At 34.3% G+C, this 21,904-nt stretch overlaps 3 protein-coding genes and 2 long non-coding RNA genes across 7 annotated transcripts; 2 read left to right on the forward strand and 3 right to left on the reverse strand.

Annotated features, from left to right (window-relative positions):
• The first annotated feature begins 48 nt into the window (after positions 1 to 48).
• On the forward strand, positions 49 to 2,194 carry LOC107923919 (uncharacterized). Its single transcript, XM_041081272.1, has 6 exons — positions 49 to 468; positions 611 to 1,219; positions 1,306 to 1,381; positions 1,474 to 1,703; positions 1,800 to 1,872; positions 1,964 to 2,194. The coding sequence occupies exons 2-6, from the start codon at positions 1,115 to 1,117 to the stop codon at positions 2,116 to 2,118; spliced, it is 639 nt and encodes a 212-aa protein (XP_040937206.1). The 5' UTR covers positions 49 to 468; positions 611 to 1,114; the 3' UTR covers positions 2,119 to 2,194.
• A 245-nt stretch (positions 2,195 to 2,439) lies between these two features.
• LOC107923920 (uncharacterized) lies at positions 2,440 to 5,694 on the reverse strand. 2 transcript variants are annotated; one of them, XM_016854115.2, is made up of 6 exons: positions 5,408 to 5,694; positions 5,298 to 5,329; positions 4,975 to 5,121; positions 4,434 to 4,484; positions 2,978 to 3,042; positions 2,440 to 2,896 (listed from the first exon to the last, which is right to left on the reverse strand). In XM_016854115.2, exons 1-6 carry the CDS (start codon positions 5,479 to 5,481, stop codon positions 2,795 to 2,797), a joined length of 471 nt encoding a protein of 156 aa, XP_016709604.1. In that variant the 5' UTR covers positions 5,482 to 5,694; the 3' UTR covers positions 2,440 to 2,794. The 2 variants fall into 2 exon arrangements, with proteins under 2 accessions (XP_016709604.1, XP_016709602.1); XM_016854113.2 differs by having other exon boundaries at positions 4,975 to 5,163; positions 5,408 to 5,688.
• Positions 5,695 to 6,373: 679 nt separating this feature from the next.
• On the reverse strand, positions 6,374 to 8,746 carry LOC107924706 (RCC1 and BTB domain-containing protein 2). Of its 2 annotated transcripts, none has more exons than XM_016855266.2 (4): positions 8,139 to 8,746; positions 7,705 to 7,921; positions 7,251 to 7,569; positions 6,374 to 7,045 (listed from the first exon to the last, which is right to left on the reverse strand). In XM_016855266.2, exons 1-4 carry the CDS (start codon positions 8,480 to 8,482, stop codon positions 6,678 to 6,680), a joined length of 1,248 nt encoding a protein of 415 aa, XP_016710755.1. In that variant the 5' UTR covers positions 8,483 to 8,746; the 3' UTR covers positions 6,374 to 6,677. The 2 variants fall into 2 exon arrangements, with proteins under 2 accessions (XP_016710755.1, XP_016710754.1); XM_016855265.2 differs by having other exon boundaries at positions 6,374 to 7,162; positions 8,139 to 8,743.
• Positions 8,747 to 10,766: 2,020 nt separating this feature from the next.
• Positions 10,767 to 12,510, reverse strand: LOC121209787 (uncharacterized). Its single transcript, XR_005904904.1, has 2 exons — positions 12,334 to 12,510; positions 10,767 to 11,216 (listed from the first exon to the last, which is right to left on the reverse strand). It is a non-coding gene; the product is annotated as an uncharacterized lncRNA (long non-coding RNA).
• Positions 12,511 to 12,919: 409 nt separating this feature from the next.
• LOC107924607 (uncharacterized) lies at positions 12,920 to 14,367 on the forward strand. Its single transcript, XR_001691811.2, has 2 exons — positions 12,920 to 13,363; positions 13,474 to 14,367. It is a non-coding gene; the product is annotated as an uncharacterized lncRNA (long non-coding RNA).
• The last annotated feature ends 7,537 nt before the right edge of the window (positions 14,368 to 21,904 follow it).

Consider the following 21,904-nt stretch of genomic DNA (forward strand, 5'->3'; position numbering starts at 1 on the left):
GTGTTTGTCGTTTAATAGATAAACAGATGCATAACACGTAAGCCTATATTCTAATGGTAGGGGAGATGGTGTTCAGTCCACTATTCTTGGAATTCTCGAAGGCTCTGTTGGGCTAAGTTCCGGGGTAGTGGTTCACGGTTGTTTGCTGGCGGCCTAGATTTCAAACCGTCGCAGGCAGCGGCTGGGCTTACTTAATTAACACTAAAACAACCCGCCAAAATTTTCACTCATTGATAAAGAAGGCAATAAGTGATCAGAAAAGAAGAACAATAACTCATAGGAGAAGAACAACAGCAACAAGATCAGAAAATGGCAAAAAAAAAAGGATATTAAACAAGAAGAAGAAAAGAGCGTTTATGGTGTATGGGATCAGAGGTGATGCAGCAAAAACAAAAGGGTTCAGACTGTGCAATCCTTGGATTCAACTAATGGTTCACCCATCAACACCTTGCTCAGGCTTCTCACGAGGTCTTCAGAGCATTTAATTTCTGTATATTTATACTATTAATAATATTATTACTATTTGTTTGTTTTCCATGTTCTTTTGCTTCTGTAGTTCTCTGTTTTTGTCTTCGTTAATAACAGACCCTTTGTGAATTCCATGTTGCAGCCAGCTGCTTATATGCAAACAGCTATGGGAAGAAGGAGAGAGCCAGAGGAGACAGAGGGTATACTTGTTTTGGAAAAGAAGCAAAAATTATCTTTACTTCCCATTTGTCAAAATGGCATAGATTTGATAATTTTACAAACCATACGAAATATTATACTAATAGTTTAAGAAACAGATAATACAAATACTAAATTTGTATTTTAATTGTTTTATGCATTTTGAGACATTATGGACCACTAATGGGCTGCTTTTTTCTTTTTTTTCTTTTTTCTTTCACTTATTTATGAAATAATATTCTACGTTGAGACAAAAATGAAATTGAAGAAACCAGTGGCATATATTCTCCTAAACTTCTTGTGGATCAGAAGACTCTCTTCTACTGATCAGTTCTCTTCTTCTATTGTATGCTCAGCAATGGTTTCCGCCTCTACCCCCAATTAAGCTTAATATCACCCAGAAATGTTTAATAACAGAAAGTAGCAGAATAAAAATTCAAGTACGAAAATGGCTATGCTGGGAGCAAGTCCAATTAGGTTCTCAAGCTTTCCACCGTCTTCTTCATATCTCACTTCCACCTTCAAACCCACCTCCTCTTCCACACTATCATTAGTAAGTTTAATACTATAGTTTACAATTTTGTATTATTTATACCTTACTCTAAAAGTAAGTTCGGAGTTGGAATCTTTTATCCGCAGGTTGTGGTGGGGAAATCAATTATCTATCGTCGATGTGTCGCCTGCTCCGCTGTTCAGGAATCTTCTACTCCTACAGGTAGCTTTTTCCCTTCTTATCAGTGTGTAAAAATCCTTTTAAAGCTCATCTTCTAAACTCGGGGTTGCTTCGTGTTGGCTTTTTGCCATTAGCCACTGCTGAAACCAAGGGAACCACTCCACCATCAGCCGGCGTTGCTGGTGGTGAGGAGGAAGTGAAGGCTGCCCCAAAAGCAGCTGCAGCAAAGCCTAAACCTGCTGCAAAGGCTCCTGCCAAATCTTTGCCGGAGTTGATGTCGGAGGATGTCATCCCTTCATTGAAAACAATACTTGAAGCTCAAGATGATATATCTGAAATTGAGCTCACTTTCCAAGACAACAAGGTTTGTTCTAATCCATCTTTTTCCCCAAGATTTGGCATTTTAAATTTGCTCTATATGATGAGATATATGAATGTTCCTCCCATTCAAACTCGACAGTTGGAAGGTTCATTCCTGAAGGAGGGCTGTCCCTACTCTTTCTGGGCCTTCTTCCCTGATGGAGGCCTAACAGGTATTGTATACTTTGGGCAAATTGGAAACTATGTATCATTTCCATTTCTGCAGTAATTATGTGACTAATTTTCTCCCATTTGCTTGCGTAGGTCCCAAAGGTTTTTCATTGTCTTCATATGGCTCAGGAGCAAGCACAGTGGAGCCTTTCCTCGTTGATGAGAAGAAAATTACCGCAAGGCATGTAGTTTTCTGGGTCGAAAAGCGTTTGGCCGCCCAAGGAATTATTCCTGTCTGGAAAGAATGATTTATAGTATAACAAGAAATGCTGCCATGTAATTATTCATGTCTGAATATAATTGCTCTCATACAAATTTTTCCAACTCATAATTGTTCTACAATTTGAAAAAATGAATCTTTTTAGATGCTTAATTCATGGCGATGTTAGAAAAGCAAATAACAATTCCCATCATTATGTCAAACCTCTAGGTTGAATAAAAGAAGAGTAAAAAGGGCACTGCAGCTTTAAGTTTTGAATTAACAATACAACTCTGATTCAGTTTAGCAGTCATTCCTCCCTAAAAACACAGATATGAATGATCAGTCTTAAAAAGAACAACAGCTCAAATTTACTAGAGAGAGATTCGCATTCATCAAAATCCATACAGGTCCGGCAACAAAATACCCCTCCCCTACTACTGTCTCATAAAAGGAAAGAGAATAAAAACACCACCTTAGAGTTCCAGAGTAATAATATAACATTGTATAGCTGACAGATTTCATAACGTTTTCATCTTAAATTACATGTCCAAGGACCAGGACATAAACAAATGCCTGGACCATGCTTTACACTGAATAACACGATCGCCCAAATAAGTAGCATTTGATTTGAGTAACTAATGAACACATACAACAGGTACTTTGAGTGCAAAGTTCATGAAGTTCATAAGTCCACATCTGCCATTATCACACTATGTCATTAGTTAGTTGTCGGTATTGGCATTTCGAATTGCACGACGAAGCTCAGCTAAGAAATCCATCTGTGAGCCAGATGAAGGCCCGGTTTTGTTTGCTGGGGACATCATCTGAGGAAAAGCAAGTCAAATGCATAAGGAATGGGGGCCGCGAGAAGAAGAAGAAGAAGGGGTGAAGGATGAAATGAATACCTGATGGGGAAGTCTGAAATTCCTCCAGGCTGAATCACTAATTCCAGAGTACAGAACTGGTCTTTCTGAAAGAAGGAAAAACCACACCAAAAGGAAACAACCATTATGGAAGAAAATATCCATCAGTAAACAAGAATGGAAACAAGGTCAGACATAAGGAGAAACAGGGGAAACAAAAAATAAAAATAAAAAACGACATGACAAAGGATGCCCAATATGACACTCCCAAGAGCCCCTAAACAACAAGCAGCAAACACAGAACTGCTTGCAACCACAAATCTAAAAGAAAGAGCAACACTCAGCACATAAGTAGCTTTCTTTAACATCATATTAGCAGCGACACAGAGTGGTATAGAGGCTGGTGGAATTATTTTAAGAAGATTCATAACCCATGCTTGGGATGAGGAACCTTGGAATATATTAACAACAGAGTTCTTAGAAAACCAATGATTTATCCACTAGCATAATTCAGACTGGTTTGTGGTAGTCATGAATTAACTTGGCCCAAACTGATCCTAAATATCTCATACGGATTGGATATCTTCGATGATGCTGACAACCTTGTAATTCACTCCTTCCAATCCCTTCAACTAAACTTATGCATACATCAGTTATCAAAGTACGGCATCAATCTTCGTGGGAATGGTTGTCCCATCCCCCAGCAAGGAAATTATCTCATAGTTAGCAGTTAGAGTCCACTATTCTACTTAGCCAGATCAACCAACTTCAACCACCTAGTAAAAACGAAACTGATAATAGTTACTACATTGAAGCTGCCTTAGTTTTCAAAAAATTGGTTGCCAAGAGCCCAAAGAAAACATCCCCAGACTTCCTCCATTCCTTTTGCCTAAATTAGGTTGTCCTTAATTTCGGTTTTGGAAATAAATAACTAACAACCAGCATTTTTTCCTTGCCATCAACTAATGCAGAACTTTTGATGCAAAGATACGTTTGGATCAGTGCAAAGTAAATAAAACTAATGCAGACTTTTACAAGCCAGCCAGCTAGTTGACCCATCAGTCCATAAATCTCCAGAGATGAATTAGATCAAAAAGTCAGCCAAAATGTGAGTAAAACAAGATAGAACATATCATGAATCTAATATCATATGGAACAAGAAAAGGCCCAACCAACTAATCCCCTTCCCCCCTTTTCTTTTTAGGCCAGGAGTTTTACAAAGATGTATAGACCTAGAGTAGAATGTCTCTTGCAATAAAAACCTTTATTAATTTTCTCAAAGTGTTATCCTGTAGTTGATAAGGAGACCTTTGTTGCTAATCACAGAAGTCTATCCAATTGCTCATATTATTTCCATTCTCCAACCATCTTCCATACATCATCCAATCACTAAAACTTTGTGTACCACTACGAGATTTGGTCCACATAAAGGACCAACAAGCCAATCAAATCATATTCAAAAAGGGAACTTTTTTAAGTTTTCTATTCTTCCACTCACCAGACAAGTCAATGGATGTATCATGGTAGCGATGTAAGACAGCTGCCCAACCTGCATTTGTAGAGATAAACAATGACAGTATATCAGCCATATGATTGCATGTTTGCAAGCATGGATTCTTAAAAACATTTAAATTTCATCCAACAAGGGTAATACTTGTCAAACAAGAATAAAAGGGAGGAAGGAAGTAGCATTGGAACCGAAGCCCCACCCAAACCACTTCCTACCCTTCATCACTTAACCAACCAGGAAAAGCCTTCCACAAAACTAATTAAGCTTCAGCAAAATACTCCAATATCTGAATCAATCGTAGAGCTAACCTCTTAATCTCTTTCCACTACCCTCACCCCAAAACCAAAGAAAAACAAGATCTTTCCAACTATAAGTGGAATAGCTCACCTAAATGTAATGCTGCATTTAAGCAGAATAATACAAGATAAGAAAAATCAATAACTCTAAATTCAAAGAGGTAACAGAAACAGCGGCTGTTTTCTTAACTAAAAGTACAAAAAACCAATCAAAGTGTGCAGAGATTCCATACGATTGCTTAAAAGCCTAGAGGCATCACTTCTAGAACAGCCTTCTAAAGGTATCAAAGCATGACGAGGGTTGTCTTCATTCAGGATAGCGCTGCTCCCAGCATCCCCGACTGGATTAATGTTTCTCGATGTGGCACCTTGATTCTTCTCTGAATCATTCCCATAAACATTGTTAGTCCAATCAAACCGATCTGCAAGATTTTATTACAACTCAGTCTACCAAATGAATTGAAAATTAAAATCACTCCTTTTTTAAGGGGGAAAACATTCATCTATAAATCATCGGAAGAAAAAAGACCAAGAAATAATCAATGAAGAAACCGACCTCCAGATTTACGGCGTCCGAGAGAACGATTTCTGCAATTTTGAGGCATAATTTTAGGTAGGACGAGGAAAATAAGAAAGCGAGAACGAAATTTAGGGTTGTGAAGGTACCGTTGATTGGGAGGAGCATAGCGTTTGATGGCAGGAGCGGCATCAGCTGCGGTGGGTGTAGGGTTTTCCAACATCCTCCTCTCCTCACCTCTCTTTTCCTTTACACCGCCGCGTACGAATGGCGGATTACAAATTCCGGAGTTGATTCGCGATTGCGTCGCGGCTTGTAAGCTGACTTTCTGGTCCAAAAGCGTTTCTTTACCTTTATTCAATCAACTCCTCACTAAAACGCACCGTTTCTTACAGTTTACTAATACCTTAGAATTACAACCGTGACGGCCCACCAAATACCACCCAACCCTAACACCAAATATACATTTTTAATTTTGAGATGTTTCACCTATAAAAATATTACTCATAAAATTACAAAATTATTTTAATTTTTTTGGTGAAAATAATTATTTTAATTTTGAAATAATATTAAAAAATAATTTATTAAAAATATTTTTAATTTAAATAAATATTATTTTATACACCAGCCACAAGATTTTTAATTCCACAGTCACAATTAAAAGATATTCATGTGTCTCATTTATGTATTATTTATTTTTTAATTATCAATTAAGGATACATTGTCTCTTCTTAATTTTATTTACGAAGTTAAAAAACTCCCCACACTAATGTACTAAATAGTTATTTTTAAAATTTATTCAAATAATAATTATCCTTTAAATAATATAAAATTTTAGTTATCGATTCAATATGCCCATTTTATTAGTTTTTAAGATTTTTTAAATTTTTTAACAATTAATATTTTTGTTAAATATCCCCCCAGCCACGTCAGATAACCATCAAACCAAGCATTCGATCATTTTTATTAACTAAAGGGATCATTGTTTTTTTTTTCTTTTTTCTATTACTCAAAACTCAATTAGAACCACTTTTTTCTTAAAGATTAAAATAACATTTTGTCAAGTTTTTTTAATCCTTTCACCAAAACATTGTAATTTTTAAATATATGAAAAATTAAAAGAAATCAAATAATTCATATTCGAAGTATCATCTCCAAATATATGAAATAAAATTATACATGTATTAATCTATTAGATAGATTCGCAGACTCAACACTCACTCGAATAATAGATCATACCAGCTCAATTAATTCATCAGAAACCTAGCCATTAGAAAAGTACAGCAAATAAACTTGACTCTAGACCTTAGACTCAAGCAGACGAACTTGGGATTTAACAATTGAGATCATGAAACTCTGACGTCGGAAATTCATCGAGATTATTATTTCACCATTACCTGTTTTGTTCTAACAATGTAATCATTCATCCATCAAAACCAGGTTATGATCAAAACCTGACACTGCTTGTAGAACTTTGAAATCTTCCAAACAATCAAGCAAGGTTGGCTCGGCTTCATCGCTGGAGCTTCCTAACCCAAGACGGCCACTCTTACCACAGCCCCAAACCCATAACTCGCCATGAGATGTCAGAGCAGTAGAATGCACCCGCCCTCCTGACACTGATACAGGTGTTTCCCCTTCCCATCCCTCAATCATTGATGGGAAATTCTCCGGTCCTTCTCTACCTAATTGTGAGCATTGGTTCCATCCCCATGAGAAAATGCTCATTCCACCACCTTCAACATCCGAAGATGGCACCTCACAGATTGCCAAGGAATGACCAAGACCTGATGCAATAGACACAGGATGGGCGGTTAGATCAACAGGTAACAATCTGAGGTCCAGTTTGGTTCTCCCCAGCTGACCATATACATTGCTTCCAGAGCTCAATAAAGTACCATTACCTGAAATTTGATACTCAAGATTAACAAAGATGCATATGCCAGCAACCCCACATGCTCAATCATAGAATCTACACAAATTGTAACTTACAGCAAAGAACCAAAGAATGATCAAGCCCGCAAGCAATGTCTCTGACTTCAACTCCTTGCAGTTCTTCGACCAATCGAGGTTCCCAAATGATTGGCATGTCTTTCTCTTTCTCCATTCCTTCTAAAACCATCAGCTCGGCAGCATCCAATCCTGAACCTGAAAACCGTTTGTCATTCATCGATATATTCGCATTTGAGTCCAGAGGAGATGCCTCTAAAGCTTCCCCCACATTTCCGATCCTACCATCGGCTGAATAACCCCAACCTAACAACTTCCCATCCTCTGTCTGTGCAAGAGCATGCCCCCAACCAAATGAAACCTGTCAAAGAAAATGCAACCATGGAATTTCCTTCTAATTGGATGATATACATTAGCTCAAGCTCAAGCATACTAGCAAAAATTGCAAGGAAGTTAGGAGCTAGATTAATCTACCTTAAGAATTTAGGAAGCCCACCTTGACTATCTTTTCTCCTGCAAGTGCTTCAACTCTGCGAGGTACTACGGTCTCGATGATACCCTTTCCAAGACCAAGCTGTCCCCGCTTAGACTTCCCCCATACCCACACAGAACCATCACTGTCAATGGCAGCAGAAATAACACCAGAAGCAAAAGCAGCACAAACGTTCACATGATCCAACCCTTCCACTCTCTTTGGATCATTCCAAGAATCTCTGCTCACATTCAACAGTTACCCATTTCGCATTAGGGTAAGTCATTAGATTCAATGTTCACCAATAATAACACTTCCACATATGACTAACTATGCCAAAACAACTAGGTTTTATTCATAAGAAAATCCAGGACCAGCAATAATTGGGTGAAGTTATTCAATGTATCACAACATCGCTCAACTAATAACAAAGTAAATCAACATTCTATAGAACTGACCTCGGGGCAAGTGGATCACGACCCAGCTGGGATTCCTGGTTGCGGCCCCAAGCCCAGAGTCCACCACGGGAATCAATAGCGAGTGAGTGATAATGGCCAGCGCTGATGCTGGTGATATCGGAAGGGAGACCGAGGACCCGGGTGGGCTCGTAAGCATCGCCTCTGGGACCGGTCACTGAATCGGGTAGACCCAACGCCCCCTGGCTTCCGTCCCCAAAGCTCATTACCGTACTCATCCATCTCGGTCTATTAGTAGTAACCTGAGCGAATACGGCTTTAGATGAAACTGCAACTACCGTTTTATTCCATTGATGATGCTTCCATAACAATCGGTTTACCAGCATCTTAGCTTCGAGAGTACGTCGGCAGTGGCCAATCCGCTACTGTAAATTTAGGAAGAAATGAGTTGATGGGTTGACCCAAACAAGTTAGGGGCGGTTCGGCATTGGCAGGTTGGTTCTAAAACCACTTCTAAACTTCATAATCAATCCCAAACAAGTTGATTTTGCTACCAAAAGCACTTTCAAGAAGTGTTTATCCAGCCAAATGGGATGGAGAGGATTTGTTCGAAAATGCATTTAAAAGATATGGAAAGGATTTGTTTAGTATTACTTTTTTTGAGGGTTAAAAGCTTTTTGGAAGCCAGAAATAATACTAAAGTAATTCAAAAGTAAAAGTAATTTTTTTTAGGTTTTGTTTTTGATAAAAGTGTTTTTAAGGAAGAAATGATAATTTTAGCTCATTTTATATAATATTTATATGGTATATGTAATTATTTTTATTAAAATTTATTTTATATATAATATTACATATTTAAAATTTTATTGATCATATTTATTATTTAAAATATAGTTATATATTCGAATTAAATTTTATAAATAATTAATATTAATTGCTTAAAAAATATTTAAAATTAATATTTTATATATTAAAATATTAACAATAAATTATTTTTTATATTTTTACTAAAATATCATAATATTAATTAATTTGAACATTATTTAAATACATATTTATTATTTTATAATACAATATTTAAAATAAACATTTTATTTATCAAAAATACTTTTTGACAGTAATATTAAATATTTCAAAATTATTTTTCTACAACAGTTTTTAAAAACAATTTTCAAAAATGCTAAATTCCCCCTAAGTATTTTTAGACTGTTGAAGCAATCCCAAATAGATTGCTTTTTCAGCTAAAAGCATTTTTATTAACTCAAAGAAGCTAATATCAAGTGCACTGGCGGTTGACTTTGATTATTTGAGGTGAGAAAATTACAATTTTACTTTTATCTACTCAAGTATAAAGTAAAGTAGTGTAAGCCTTTATTTAAGTATAGCTTTATTCAATATAAGTCACACAATAAATATGACAAGTTAATAAATCTATAAACGGATTCAAGATTTATTCTAGTTAGATATTATTCGATGTGTTGTCATCCAGTCGGTCATATCTATATCTCTATCTTTTGGGAGTCATTTGCTCTGATGCCCAAGACAAAGTATTTCATTAACTAGACTTGATAGACCGACATATTAATCTTTCAATCGATTTGCTCATTTTCGGTTAAACTAAGGACATGATTAGGTTCGCCTTCTAATAGAAGTTGTCTACTAATATAAGTTGACGTTCTGTATTGCGATCTGATTACGTAATACTGCTTAGTATTAGTTAATATTAAATAACCAGTAAGCTAATATTTGCTTCCATTTTGTTTTACATACAAAAATCATTGAGAACAGTATACAAAGGGTATTAATGTAATTCATGAATAATTTTATTAAACCAATCTATTCAAAAAAATATAAGTATATATAGACGAAAATACTACACTTAGAATACTAAATTAATATTAAGTGTCACCTATCTTTGATGATATTTAATAATGGTTGCATGTTTGCTTACTTTTGTTCGACAAGGGTTGTATATTTGCTTCCTTTGTTTACTTTTGTACAATGATTCATATTTATCATTTCTATCTTTTTAAAATTTTGTGACCTTAGTGAATGTATTTTCATAAGGAATGAGTATGAATAGTAGTGACAATAATTCCAATGGTAATAGAAATGATGATGAAAGAAGTGAGATTTTACAACGTCTGGAAAGTTTTAATAGGTTATTTAGTGTTGCAACATCTATTGCTCAATGATATTGTGAAAAATATTTATTGAAACAATCATGCATGAATTCAAAGCAATCAGATGATGCATGGGTTCTAGAGGTCCTTAATGGTCATGAATCTCGTTGCATGATTAATTTTAGAATGCCCTCAATCGTATTTAGAAGCTTGTTGAGAGTTTTAGAAACACTATATGATTTGCAAAGTTCAAGAAATATTTCTTCTTTTAAAATATTGGATATCTTTTTGCATATGTTGGGTGTTGGTGCAAAAATTTCTCAATGTCAAGAGATTTCAAAGGTTTAGATCCACTATAAGTCAATACTTTGCAATTATCATTAGGAAAGTTTCAAAGTTAACTATTGATAAAATTATACCAAATGATTACACTTTTAGCACAATACTTGAACAAATACGCAATGATTCAAGATACATGCCGCATTTTAAGGTAACATATTAAGAGTATCATTTTATATTTTAATATACTTATTATTGAATATGTGTGTACTAAATATGATTATTTATTTAGGATTGCATAGCTGCAATTGATGGTACACATGTCGTAACGACCCCTAACCCCATACCGTCGCTGGAACAGAGTTATGAGACATTACCAATCAGTATAGTACAATGTAGACATTAATTAAATATAAACGTTCAAACTCATCATAATTTTAAGATGACGTCCCTTTAATGGGCTCTCGCGGTCCAATATGAACAGTAAAATCAATTCGGGACTAAATGAGAATTACTACGAATTTTTCTTTCAAATTTCAAATTCATACTATATACCATTGCCAATCATAATTTACTTATTTTATCAATACTTTCACAACCTAAATGACTCTCATAAGACATCCTAGGTACATGCCATTACCAATACTCAACATGCTTTACCTCATCGAATTCGGGATCGACCTGGGATGCTGATTCAATGATCTAGCCTTAACTTAACCTGTGCACGGAAACAAACCGTACGCTGAGTATACACTCAGTGGTATTTCTATAATCTGAACACTTAAACAATTATAAAACATATTAATTTATATATATTGAACTATTCAAACTCAACGAGTATTCAAACATTCACTTTCCAACCAATGTTTTGGTCTACTTTAAATTCAAAATCATTTATTATTTTTCAATAGCAATTAATCAATCAGTAATATTCATTAACGATCAGTCAATCAGAACAATTATTTATTTAGTAATAGTCAGTTATTCAGTATCAATCAATTGATTGGTTATCCAGTAACAGTCAATTATTCAGTAAAAATCAAATATACAGTAACAATTAAATTATTCAGTAAAAGTCGATCTTTCCAATTCCTTTATTTACCCCTATTAACATGACTCGGACCTAAACGGATACACGGATCCAACCAACACACCAGTACGGCACATAGTGCCTCATCGGCCGAATCCGAAATAGTAACAGTAACAATACGGTACACAGAGTACCTCATCGGAACAAATCTGGAACAGTAACAGTACAGTACACAGAGTACCTCATCAGAACAAATTCGAAACAGTAACAGTAACGGTAACAGTAACAATATCCGACACACAAAGTGCCGAATCGGTAACAGTAACAGTAACAGTAGTCGGCACATAAGTGCCTGATCAGTAAGCCAGCAAAACCCGTACTCTTCCATATCCTCTGGCATGCCAACTATATCCGACTAGCCCGACTAGTTAATAGGGTATTTAATTCACTTTCCAGTTTTCAATTAATTCATATTTTAATTAATTAACTATATTTTTTCAATTCAATATAATTCCATTCACTTTTCACTAATAAATATTCAATTTCACAATAATCACAATTTTCTATCAATTTCATCACACTTCCAACTACATATATTTTTCAATATAACAAATATTTATTATTCAATTTTCACATCGATATTCATTTCAATTCAAACATTCACATGTATTCATAAATTAATTCAATATAATTAATATTCAATCCAATTCAAATAATCATCTCAAAACACCTACTACATATATATATATATTAAATAATAAATCCAACAATTTAAGTATTAAGTTCAAATTATAGAAATACAAACCGTATTTTCTCGAGTTAACTCCTGTTGCCTTTGCCATTTTTTCTTGCTTAGCCGAGATTTCCCGAGACAACGTTAGCAATTTAACTTCCAAACCTTGAAATCTCAATTTTCCCTTTTTCCTTCCTTCTTTCTTTCCGCTGCTCTCTATTTCGTTTCATTCTTTCTTTCTTTTTCTATTCTTTTTCTTTTTATTCCTTTTACTTTATATGTATATATTATAATAACTTAATAATAGCTATAATAAAATATCTATTTAATATCCAATATCTATTTTACATTTGTATACACATATATTATTACATTTGTCTTTCTTTAATCTATTCATTATATAAATATCTTTTACTTAATACTAATATATAATTTAATAATATACTTATATAATAAGTAAATATACATGTATTTTACAATTGTATGTATATTAATATTACACATGTCACCATATGCACCATACATTTGTCAACTTTTTATTTATTTTTCACATAAAAATCTTATAATATAAGTATTTAATTAATAAATAACTTTTATAAATAATAAATATCTATTAATATTTTTTTAATCAAATACTGACTGATATTTATTAAAACGTGAATCAAGGCATAAAAATGAAAAGTCACAATCAAAACAGAACATCAAACAACAAAACAAAACAAAACCAACCCAGCTGTAGAGTAATAATCACATCTAGAAACTACCAAAACCAAATAGAAAAAGAAAACCACCTTAAGCTAGAGGAAAAGCCCCTAAACGCAGAGCCAAATATCAGCCACCAAACGTTTCACTTCTCCAAAAGAAAATCCCAAGCTTAGAAAGAGAAGAAAACGAAGCTTTGAATCCATACCTGGAGAAGCGGTGAACTTGCACCAAATTCAAAGCAAAATCAAAAGGAACCATGGTGCCTCTGACGATCCATCATCGCCATTTCCTCCACAGAACCTGGTACTCCATCTGCCCAGACACCAAAAACCTGTCTTCGCCTTCCTTCCATCGCCAACGTGTGAGCCGTCCTATTTCCAAATCGGGGCACAAAAGTGTAAGTTACATGATCAAAATTTGCTTCCAGAAAATTAATTTGAGATGTTATTGGCCGAAGAATTGATTTGTCTTTCTCCTTTTTCTGAATGCTCTTAATGACTGTTAAAGAGTCCCCTTCAATGATCAAACGCCGAAAACCCCTCATATCCGCAAACAATAGTGCCCTCATGCATGCTCTTGCTTGAGCCAAACAAGCATCACCCACATCCGTCAACAGGTAAGTTTCTGCCCCAACGATTTCTCCTTCCGAGTCTCTAGATATAACTGCTGTTACAGCGAGACGAGATGCATGTTGAAAGGCCGCGTCGAAATTTAGTTTGATGACTCCAAAATCTGGGGGTCTCCAATTCTCTTTAACTGTAGATCTAAGAGAAGAACGAATATTCTCTTGAAAAAGGCTAATATCTTGACCATAACCCCGGATGAAACCCAACAATTCCTAGAATAATAGTTTAATCCCTTCATGAACTAGTTTATTCCTTCGAAACCAAAGACTCCATATAGAAATTGCCATGAATTGCTTCTGTTGATCATTCGCAGTAGAAAAAGTATTAATAAAACGTTGCTTGTAACACAATAGCTCTCCAAAGTCTTGCAGTTTGACTTGAAAAGAAGCCCAAACTGATTGTAGAATATCACAAGACCACATCAAATGCCCAGAATCCTCCTGATCTACCTTACACAACGAACAGACAACATCAACTCTTAAAGATCTCCGCGCTAGATTACAGAAATGAGGCAACAGATTGTTAATAAGCCTCCATATGTGAATTTTAATTTTCGCAGGAATGTTCAAACTCCATAAAGATTTGTAAAAATCCCTATAACCATCAGTATTAGGGGATGTAGATGAATGATTCTGTAACACCTCTGTAGATAAGACTGGATACGCACTTTTTACAGTGTATTCCCCAGAACCTTCATATTTCCACACCACCATGTCATTTGTATTTGCTCCAGAAATGGGAATGGATAGAATACGCTTTGTCGTACCTTCATCAACTATTTTATGTATTAACTCCTTATCCCAGGTATTGGTCTCAGCCTCAATTAACTGATTCATATTCATCCAATTAGGCATAATCTTCTGAATTGATATTCTATTGTTCTCATATCCAGGCAACCAAGAGTTGTTCCATATGTTAATTCGAGCACCACTACCAACACGCCACACCAACTCTTCCGCAATCAGCTCTCTGGCATTGCAAATACTTCTCCAGGTAAATGAAGGGTAAGACCCAATTTTTGCTGACAATAAGTCTGAAGATGGAAAATAGCGAGCTTTTAAAACTTTGGCTAAAAGACAATTAGGCTGAGAAAAAATGCACCTAACCTGCTTATCTAAGAACGCCTTATTAAACAAAAACAGATTTTTAAAACCCATCCCACCAACACATTTCGGTCTACATAAAAAATCCCAAGGACTCCAATGAATACCCTTCGCGAATTTATTATTTGTCCACCAAAACTTGTTCATTATGACTTCCAGCTTCCGACATAATGATTTCGGCATAAGAAAGCATTGCATTACATAAAGCGGAATGGCTTGTAATACTGATTTGATGAAAACCCCATTCCCCCCAATTGAGAGATAGCGCAAACTCCACCTTTCCACACGTTTTCTGAACCTGTCAACAAAATTGGAGAAAGCCCATTTTTTATTCCGACCAACTATCATAGGTAAGCCTAAGTACTTTTCTGGGCTTGCAGCCAACCTAACCCCTAAAAGATTGATAATGATTCCCCTGATAGTTGAATCCACATTAGCCCTAAAATAAATGAGGGACTTATCAAAATTCACACGCTGCCCTGAAATCATTTCATACTCATGAATAACATCTCGAACCGTACAAGCTCATTTGCAAAAAGCGTCTCCAAAGAGTATACAATCATCTGCAAAAAACAGGTGATTGATTGACAATCTTTCCCTCCCAATCGACGCACCACTCATCAGTCCTTTGTGCTTTGATTCCCTAATGAGAGTAGAAAAACCCTCAGCACAAATGAGAAAAAGATAAGGGCTAAGCGAATCACCCTGTTTTAGGCCTCTGGAAGGCAAAAACCACTCACCATTAGACCCGTTAAGGCTCATCGAATATGAGACAGAACATACACATCTCATTATCAAAATAATCCAATCAGCATGAAAACCCAGGTGAGTTATCATTCCTGCCAAAAAATTCCATTCTACACGATCATACGCTTTACTTATATCGAGTTTAAGCGCAAAATTCCCTTTTTTTTCCATATTTCTTTATTTTGAGAGAATGAAGGAGCTCATAAGCGATTAACACATTATCCGATATAAGCCTTCTTGGGATAAAAGCCCCTTGAGCTTCATCAATGCAATCTCCCAAAACACTACTCATACGATTCACCAAGACCTTCACGATAATTTTGTAAATTACATTACAAAGGCTTATGGGTCTAAATTGTGACAAATTTTTTGGTTTTTCGACCTTGGGGATAAGCACAATACGGGTCTTATTAATATCAGCTATTTCAGCTTCTCTATTCAGAATAAATAAACAATAAGAGGAAATATCAGACCCAATTAAATTCCAGTACCTTTGAAAAAATATTGTGGGAAACCCATACACACCAGGTGCTTTCAAGGGTGCCATCATCTTGACTGCCGCACCAATATACTCTTTAGTAAACTGTTTGAGAAGTGTATCATTCATGCTCTCAGTAACTCTTTTCTTCACTAGTCCAAATACATGCTCGTCTGAGCCCACCTCAGAAGCTGAAAAAAGATTCTTAAAATAATCAGAAGCAAGATCTAACAACTCCTCAGTCAACGAAGTCCTTCTCCCATTCCCATCTTCCAACTCTAAAATACGACCATGGAACTGGCGTTGAATAGCTATTTTATGAAAATAGCTAGTATTATGATCTCCATTCTGTAGCCAATTAACACGAGCTCTTTGCTCCCAAAACAGTTCTTCCTTATCAGCCTCCACATTAAGCCCCAATTGGACCTCTGTAATTTTCGCTAGATTCTCGTCTGAGGGTTCTTGATTAAAAAGGAACTCCAATTTGTCTTCCAATTCCACACGATTTCTTCTATCCTCTCTAAATCTGGATGTACTCCAACGTTGAAGCTGATGACCAAGTCTCTTCAGCTTTTTCGGAATGCTGCCTGAAGTATCATTCCACAATCTTTTAACCAGTCCTTCGAAAGAACTATCCAAGCACCACTTGGCCTCAAACCGAAACATTTTAACTGAGATACATAGACCATTCCCACTCTTTTTCATTGTATCCAACAGAATAGGGCAATGATCAGAGAAGGAATGACTCAAGTGTTCTACTTGAAAACTGGGGAAATTATTAATCCAACTCAGTGTAGCAACCCCATGATCCAAATGCTCCCGTATGTTTATGTTAGAGAAATTCCCTCTCTCCCATGTATACCACCGACAAACATAGCCCAAATCATTAAGACTGCAGTCTTCCAGCGCCATTCGGAAAGCATTCATCTGACGTTCTGATCTAAGACGACCACCTTTCTTCTCAAAAGAATTTATAATCTCATTGAAGTCCCCTAAAACAACCCATGGAGTGTCTTGGTCATGGCTTAATTGTCTAAACAAGTCCCAAGATGTACCTCTATACCTTCCATTCGGATTCCCAAAAAAACCCAGTTAATCGCCAAGTGTCGCCACATTCATTATTATGAATCTCAACATTTATATGAAAAGAAGAAAAACTTTTAAGACTAACCAAAGCGTTTCCTTTCCATCCCAATGAAATTTCTCCTCGAGACCCCACTGCCCCAATATCAATCCCATTCTCAAAACCGCAATTCATCCTAACCATCTCCATCCTTTTAGAGTTTAATTTTGTTTCCATAAGAAACAAAATTCGGGGATTAACGGCTCTCAACTTATTCTTGAGCCTTTTAACAATTCGGGACCTCCCCAAGTCACGGACATTCTAGCTTAGGATTTTCATTGTGATCGGCTGCTCTGTTCACCAGAGCTAGCTGTTAAATCAAGAGAACCACTTTCCATAGTATTGCCCAAAAGAGCAAACGAACCTGCCACAATCCTCTATCGTTTCTTTCCTTCCGTAGCTGCTATTGGGTCATTTTCTTCCTCCACAATTATTTCTATAAGCCCATTTACCAGCCCATCAATAGCAGAAGTACTTTTTCCCAAATTGCGCCTATTTTTATTTCCATTAGTGAGATACTGTTGATTGGATCCTAATGGGATTAGATTGGGATTTGACATATGTTTCCCAAAATCTCTCCCTATATTCCTTCCAGAATCAATCTCCCAATTAAAATTATTGCTTTGATTAGGACTTCCCATATTCTCAACATGACATTGCGATCCATCATCTTCGCGCAACCACCTGCTCACCACCGTTGTCTGCCGCCGTGGCACCGCACGTAAAGATAAATCCCATCCATACACAATTTTTGATGGCTTAATTTTCAACCGGAATGGACAGTAGCTCTCACCATGCCCCAACTTGCCACAAATAAAGCAAAACAAACTTAACTTTTCATATTTAAAACGAGCATAAATAGTAATATTTCCCCCCACTTAAATCTTCTTTTTGCATTTCAACGGGGCTGCAACATCCAAACTAACACGAATACGCATATAAGTCTTAGGACCTAAAACTAGAATGGAAGTATCATAGTCAAGAAACTTCCCCAAAAAATCCCCAAATTGCCGAGCCAAAGATTCAGACATTAGCCCTGCAGGCAATTCGTGAATTTGAACCCAGAACTTAAAAGAGTTTAACACAAAAACTGACGGGTTTTCTCCTTTTTAGATTTGATGCAGAATTAGCAAATGACTGTTGAAGAACCACGGTGTACCAAAGATTACCCTTTGGACGTCAACCTCGTTAAAAAATTGGAAGAGATAACGTTTATTACCAAGGTCTGTAATGCAAATCCCTCTAACGGGGTGCCAGAGATCTGCCATGGTATTACGCAGGGAAGGAAAGTGAACAACACTGTCTGTTAAACATCATCCCACCAAACAGAACTAAAAGCTTTGATTGATCACTCCTTCTTCCTCCTAAAACGCCACTTCTTCTTCATCCAATAAACTCAAACTAGCTAACTCCTCTTCCATAGTCTACTTCACAACACCCCGAACCAAACCAAAAACACCAAAAGAAGATTTAAATACAAACATCCAATAAATATCTATTAATACTTAAATACAAGCATTACAAGTGTATGTATTTTTATTAATACACTTGTACCCAATCATTACCACACATTTGTCTTACTTTTATTTATTATCATATAATATCAATTTAATAATAATAAATACATTAATATTTACTTAAATAATAAGTAAATACATACATATATTACAAATGTGTGTATTATATTTATTACACTTGTATTTATTTTTGCCATACACTTGGCACTCTTTTTGGCTTATTTACTTATTTAGCCCTTTCAATTTTCTTTATTCTATAATTAAACTTTCACACTTCATTCAATTTAATCCTTTTATCCAATTATCCTTAATTTAAGCTAATTCACTTAATTAAACTCTAATTAACCACTCGATTAACTTCGTAAATATTTTTAATAAATATTTACGAATCTATTTTTCAGAAACGGAAACCCGAAAATACATTTTTCGGTAATGGTAAAATTCAGGTCATTACACATGTTGCTACAATTGTTCCACCAAATGAACAAATTCTTTACATCGGAAGAAAAAGTGTCCCAACTTAGAACGTTATGGTTGTATGTGATTTTAATATGTGCTTTACATTTGTAGTAACTGGATGTGAAGGATCGACGTGTGACACTAGAATATTCTTTGATGCAATTTGAGATCCAAGACTCAAACTTTAACACCCACCGGATGGTAAATTATTTCATTCATTTATTTATTTATAAAAAGCATGAGTTCTTTAATTGAATGATTATCATCTAACGACAAGTAGAAAGTTATTTTATTGTTGATTCTAGATATCCCCAAATGAAGGGTTCCTTTTACCATATAGAGGATAGCAGTATCATTTACCTGATTTTCATATAGATAAACCTATATCTGGTAAAGAAGAAGTATTCAATCATACACATTCATCATTATGTAGTGGGGTCAAGAGAGGTGGAGATGATGATGGTGGACTGTGGTGATGTTGAATCGTGGGGGGTGTAGATGGTAGCAATGAATATTGTGAGGCTTGGGGAAAATGAGCTATTGGTGTTTAGAGAGGGTGAGTTGGGATAAAGTGTGTTGTGTGTGAGCTTGATGTTGCTGGTTCGAGCGGGTGAGTTGGAATGTTGATGTTGATGGTTTAAAGTGCTCAATGGCTCAGAGTTGGGTGCTAGTGTGCATTAGTTGAAGGCTCAACAAGAACTAGGAACAAGGATTAGGGAGAGACGAGAGAAGAAATAAAGTAAAAAAGAAAAAAAAGGTTAAAAATATATATAATTATGTGGCATTGTCGTGGATGACACCCATGTCAGGCTTCCGTAACATTTTTAATGTTGAGCAACAACACAATGATTAAAATGTTACAAATTGATAATATTGGTGACCAAAACATAATTTAAATCATATATGGTAACTATTTTTACTCTTAAGAAAATTAATGTTTCATTATTATTAAACTAATAATAGCAATATTTCTTGTTTTTAAAATCTCATTTTAAATTAAATTATTTTTTATAATTTATTGAAATACATCTTTAACAAATTTAGGTACTTTTCAAAATTAATTGAAAATTTATTTATGATATTATTTAGGTAAATATGGATATGTTATAATTATTCTTTTCAAAATCAATTAATTTTTAAATATTGTTAATGCTAAATTAAACAAAGTTATATATGATGATTTTTTTTCTTTTGAGTGAAATTCAAAGCAAAGATAATTATGAATTAATTTTATGTTTAAATATCAAATAAATAAAATTTTAGAAAGATGTTATGTGTTTTTTTTCACTAATTAATAATTATTTTTTAATCTAATCATTTAGTTTATTGGTCTAGAGTTTTCATCATATCTTCAAAGTATGGAAATCACGCCTGTGTTTAAAAATAACATATAATAAATAATGAAATGAAAGTTTTAAAAAACTAAGAATAATGCATATGTAATAGGTACAAATTTAAAATAAAAAAATAATTTTAAATTGTGAGTAAAAGAAATTTAAATAAGTAAATATATCAGATTAAAAATATTAAATGCACTTTGATTCTTGTCATAATATTGTCATTTTTCTCGAGTTGATATTAAATTAACTTGTAACACTAACTCAATCAATGACATTATCAATCCTAAAAATTTCATCATACACATATATGTGTAGAAACTACCTACTTAGTACATAGAAAAGTGTTTAAAAAAACATATAATAAATAATTAAAACATATAGTTTGAAGCTAATTAATAATACACATGAAATATGTATGATATTAAAATAAAATATATATTAAATTGTGAATAAAACAAAATTTAAACACGTAAATACATCATATTAAGAATATTAAATATACTACAATTGTTTATCTTGGTGTTGTTATCAATCTTTAGTTTGTGTCGAGTTAACTTGTGACACCAACTCGATCAACAATTTTATCAATATATAAAATTGATGAAGGTAATAAAGTATGATAAAAATGAAATAAAGCTTTAGTTGAGTGGTAAAATTAAAGTTCTATCACTGCAAATGATATGAGTTCAAATCCCACCACATGTATGTGAGTGAAACAATTTGTGTAATAATCTTGATATGTATAAAAATTTTTAAAAAAAGTATTGAAGTGGTAAAAAAAATCATAAATATTGGTGACATGAGTTCAAATATCATTATATGTAAATTTTTTTACAGGTTTTATTAAAAATATAAAAAAACAAAAGTGTTGTAACAATTTTAATTTATTTATAATAGAAAGGTATTTTTTGCAATTCCCTTAACCGAGTTGGGACCCGATTAAGGGTGACAACAACTTAGTCGGGGTTTAAATAATACTATAGATATTAATTTATTCATATATGAAAAGTACTTATGTAATTCTCTTAACCAAGTTGGGGCCCAATTGAGGGTGACACCAATTCTGTTAAGGGTTTAACTATTGATATACAAACAATGGGGTGAAGTAATGTGTAATAACATTAATTTTTATTAAAAAATCAAAATAATAAAGTGGTGAAAAAAAATTATAGACGTTAGTGGCTTGGTTCAAATCTTATCATATGCAATTTTTTTTCATAGGTTTTATTAAAAATATAAAAAATTATAAAAGTACCCTCAACAATATAATTTATTTATACATAGAAGAGTATTTTTATAATTTCATTAACCAAGTTGGACCTGGTTAAAAGTGACATCAACTCATTTAAGGGTTTACATAATAGTATAGATATACATGAAAGAGTATTTTTGTGATTTCATTGACAAAGTTGGGAATTAGTTAAAGGTGACACCAATTCAGCTAAAAGTTCAAATAATAGTATATATAGATATATACAAACAATGTGAATGAAAAAAATTGTCTAATAACATTAAAATGTATAAAAAGTTAAAGTAAAACTTTGG

This window comes from Gossypium hirsutum, chromosome A11 (assembly GCF_007990345.1).
Source record: "Gossypium hirsutum isolate 1008001.06 chromosome A11, Gossypium_hirsutum_v2.1, whole genome shotgun sequence".
NCBI lineage: Eukaryota > Viridiplantae > Streptophyta > Magnoliopsida > Malvales > Malvaceae > Gossypium > Gossypium hirsutum.

Coding starts and splice junctions, on each gene's coding strand:
- LOC107923919 (XM_041081272.1), top strand. CDS start 1,115: ATGGCTATGCTGGGAGCAAGTCCAATTAGGTTCTCAAGCTTTCCACCG. Junction 1,704..1,799: donor TCACTTTCCAAGACAACAAG/GTTTGTTCTAAT, acceptor CAAACTCGACAG/TTGGAAGGTTCATTCCTGAA. Junction 1,873..1,963: donor CCCTGATGGAGGCCTAACAG/GTATTGTATACT, acceptor TTGCTTGCGTAG/GTCCCAAAGGTTTTTCATTG.
- LOC107924706 (XM_016855265.2), bottom strand. CDS start 8,482: ATGCTGGTAAACCGATTGTTATGGAAGCATCATCAATGGAATAAAACG. Junction 7,570..7,704: donor CAGGAGAAAAGATAGTCAAG/GTGGGCTTCCTA, acceptor TTTCTTTGACAG/GTTTCATTTGGTTGGGGGCA. Junction 7,163..7,250: donor TCATTCTTTGGTTCTTTGCT/GTAAGTTACAAT, acceptor ATCAAATTTCAG/GTAATGGTACTTTATTGAGC.
- LOC107923920 (XM_016854113.2), bottom strand. CDS start 5,481: ATGTTGGAAAACCCTACACCCACCGCAGCTGATGCCGCTCCTGCCATC. Junction 5,164..5,297: donor CGGACGCCGTAAATCTGGAG/GTCGGTTTCTTC, acceptor AAAATCTTGCAG/ATCGGTTTGATTGGACTAAC. Junction 2,897..2,977: donor ATTTCAGACTTCCCCATCAG/GTATTCATTTCA, acceptor GCTTTTCCTCAG/ATGATGTCCCCAGCAAACAA.